Source organism: Penaeus monodon, chromosome 28, assembly GCF_015228065.2.
Source record: "Penaeus monodon isolate SGIC_2016 chromosome 28, NSTDA_Pmon_1, whole genome shotgun sequence".
Lineage (NCBI taxonomy): Eukaryota > Metazoa > Arthropoda > Malacostraca > Decapoda > Penaeidae > Penaeus > Penaeus monodon.
The window spans coordinates 22,919,162-22,921,291 of NC_051413.1; the positions used below are offsets into that span (position 1 = coordinate 22,919,162).

Genomic DNA, 2,130 nt, shown 5'->3' on the forward strand with positions numbered 1-2,130 from the left:
TTCCACCTTTCTATTGTTTTGCTAATTTTGATTTGATTTATGACTTACCTTTCATTACTATTGTTGATGTTACAATTATCAGCTGAAGTTGTAGTAAGTGGAGTAACGTTAACTGCTTCCTTATTTCAAGGTAATATTTTTGCTTTCCTGCATATACCATACTTTTCATACAGAACCCTTTGCAGTCATTAAATTCATGAACAAAGATCTGGTTAATATAATCACGCAATTTTGATATTGTGGTAAATGATACGTCATAGGATTAGGATATGAAGCTGAATTAAACCCAAGTTCAAAATAATGCTACTGAATCTAGAAATTGGGATACCCTTCCCTGACCCTTTATTTATCCCATTTTTAAGTCATATTTTCAGAATTTCTTACATGTTTCTTATTCTATTAGTGCAAAGGCCCCTCAGTAGTTGAAAGCTTCAGTGCTTTCAAATTTCTTATTCTGGATCTTTACACACCTGTGGCACTGTAATTTCGTTGAGCATATTTTATGAACTTAGAACATATTCTTACTCCAAACTTCTTGTCTTATGCTATCCTTTGTAGAATATTCTGACGACCTCATATTTAACTCTGTAACGTTCAGCACTGTACAATTTTCCAGAGGCCACGCCCAAGCCACCACAATGATAGAATGATCCTAACAATAATCCGGTACTAGCAAATTAGATAATCATGAGGGGAATGGTGGTAATAACTACCCTAAAAATTATCGTATTGACCTGAGCAATAAGCAGACCATCCTCCTTCGTTCTCAGTGAATTCATCATCTCGTCATCGATTCCGTAGACCTGAGAGCCGTCGATATATGCCGTTTTCTCGTTCATTTGCTCTCGTGGACCTGAAGAAATTAAGTAATTTCATGGAATTTGGTTGAAGTTAGGTTTGGACTGTTTCAAATTAAACATTAATAAACAAATTAATATAGAATAATAATTATGAAAAGTTAATTATAAAATCAGCAGGACAAATTGACATTTTTTCCTACAATGCCTGTAGTGCAAACTTAATTAATCAACATATAAAATGGACTCACCAAGCAAGCACCGTGGGGCAGGCGCCGAGCGGACGAAGTCCATGCACGTCTGATTGAACTTGGAGTAGAAAGGGTCGTCAGCAGGGATGGGAATGGCGGCGCACTCAGGGTGGAGTAAAGCGGAATTGCCCTCAAGGCAGCATGGAATCGCCTCACCATGCATACCTGGAAAGTGAATAAGTCAAATATATTCATGCCTCGAGGGCATAGGACATATCTCTAAGTTTGCAGGTCGATAGTCCATGGCAAAATTTTCCTCACAAAATATCTATTATTATTATTCCTAAGTGGAGACACCTTTTGAAATGATTTCGATCTTTTTTGAAACCCGACTCATTAAAGAGTTCAATGTTTGATTTTTGTTACTATCATATAATGGACCTTTATTCAAAGGCGCGAAGGTCAGGTCGTGGTCGAAGAACTGGCCGTAGGTCATGTGGAGGACGGAGAGGAGAGAAGATTCCCTGTTTGGCCGAATGTTGTTAATCGTACTGCTGACGAGGCGGGCGCTTGGAAGGGGCTGCCCGTCCTGGGCAAGGCGGAGGCTCGACACTCCTGCAGTTGTGAAAAGTACTACAATGTATGAAATATTCATTCATATCGCGCTGTGATGCTGTTTAAAGAATGAGATAGTGTTTTAATAAACATATAGTATCCTAAGGAGATACACCATGTTCATACATATATTCATGAGCATGCCACTCAGGAAAGGCAGACGACAAGCACTCATGGAAGCGAGATTGTAGCCTCAATACCAAGAATTGGAGACACTAACCATTGCCATAGTCGGGCGGAGCAACACGACGGAAAGGTCTGAAAGTGGATCCCCACAGCGGATTGTCCAAGTTATTACAGGTGCCGTTGGAGGACCTGTAGTGCCGGAAGGCCTCGCAGGAGGACGAAACTAGGTCCTGATCACAGAACTCGTCCTGGGCCAGCTGGTCCGATAGCATGATGCCGAAAGTTACGTCGGTTTTGTTTAGCTGGAGTCTGTAACAGGAGGTGGATTTATCATTAGTTGAGTCAAAAGTTATAAATTAGCTGTGGCACAGCCCTTGGAAATAAAATTGATACCCAAGTTG

General features: G+C 40.4%; 1 protein-coding gene across 1 annotated transcript in view; it reads right to left on the bottom strand.

Annotated features, from left to right (window-relative positions):
• The window catches only part of LOC119591417 (peroxidase-like), a 9,988-nt gene that overhangs the window by 2,653 nt on the left and 5,205 nt on the right, over positions 1 to 2,130 (bottom strand). Inside the window, exons 5-8 of the mRNA XM_037940158.1 lie at positions 1,824 to 2,038; positions 1,430 to 1,603; positions 1,049 to 1,213; positions 735 to 853 (exon numbers count right to left, since the gene is read on the bottom strand). Of these exons, the coding sequence (XP_037796086.1) occupies positions 735 to 853; positions 1,049 to 1,213; positions 1,430 to 1,603; positions 1,824 to 2,038 (673 nt within the window). The remainder of the gene's footprint in view (positions 1 to 734; positions 854 to 1,048; positions 1,214 to 1,429; positions 1,604 to 1,823; positions 2,039 to 2,130) is intronic.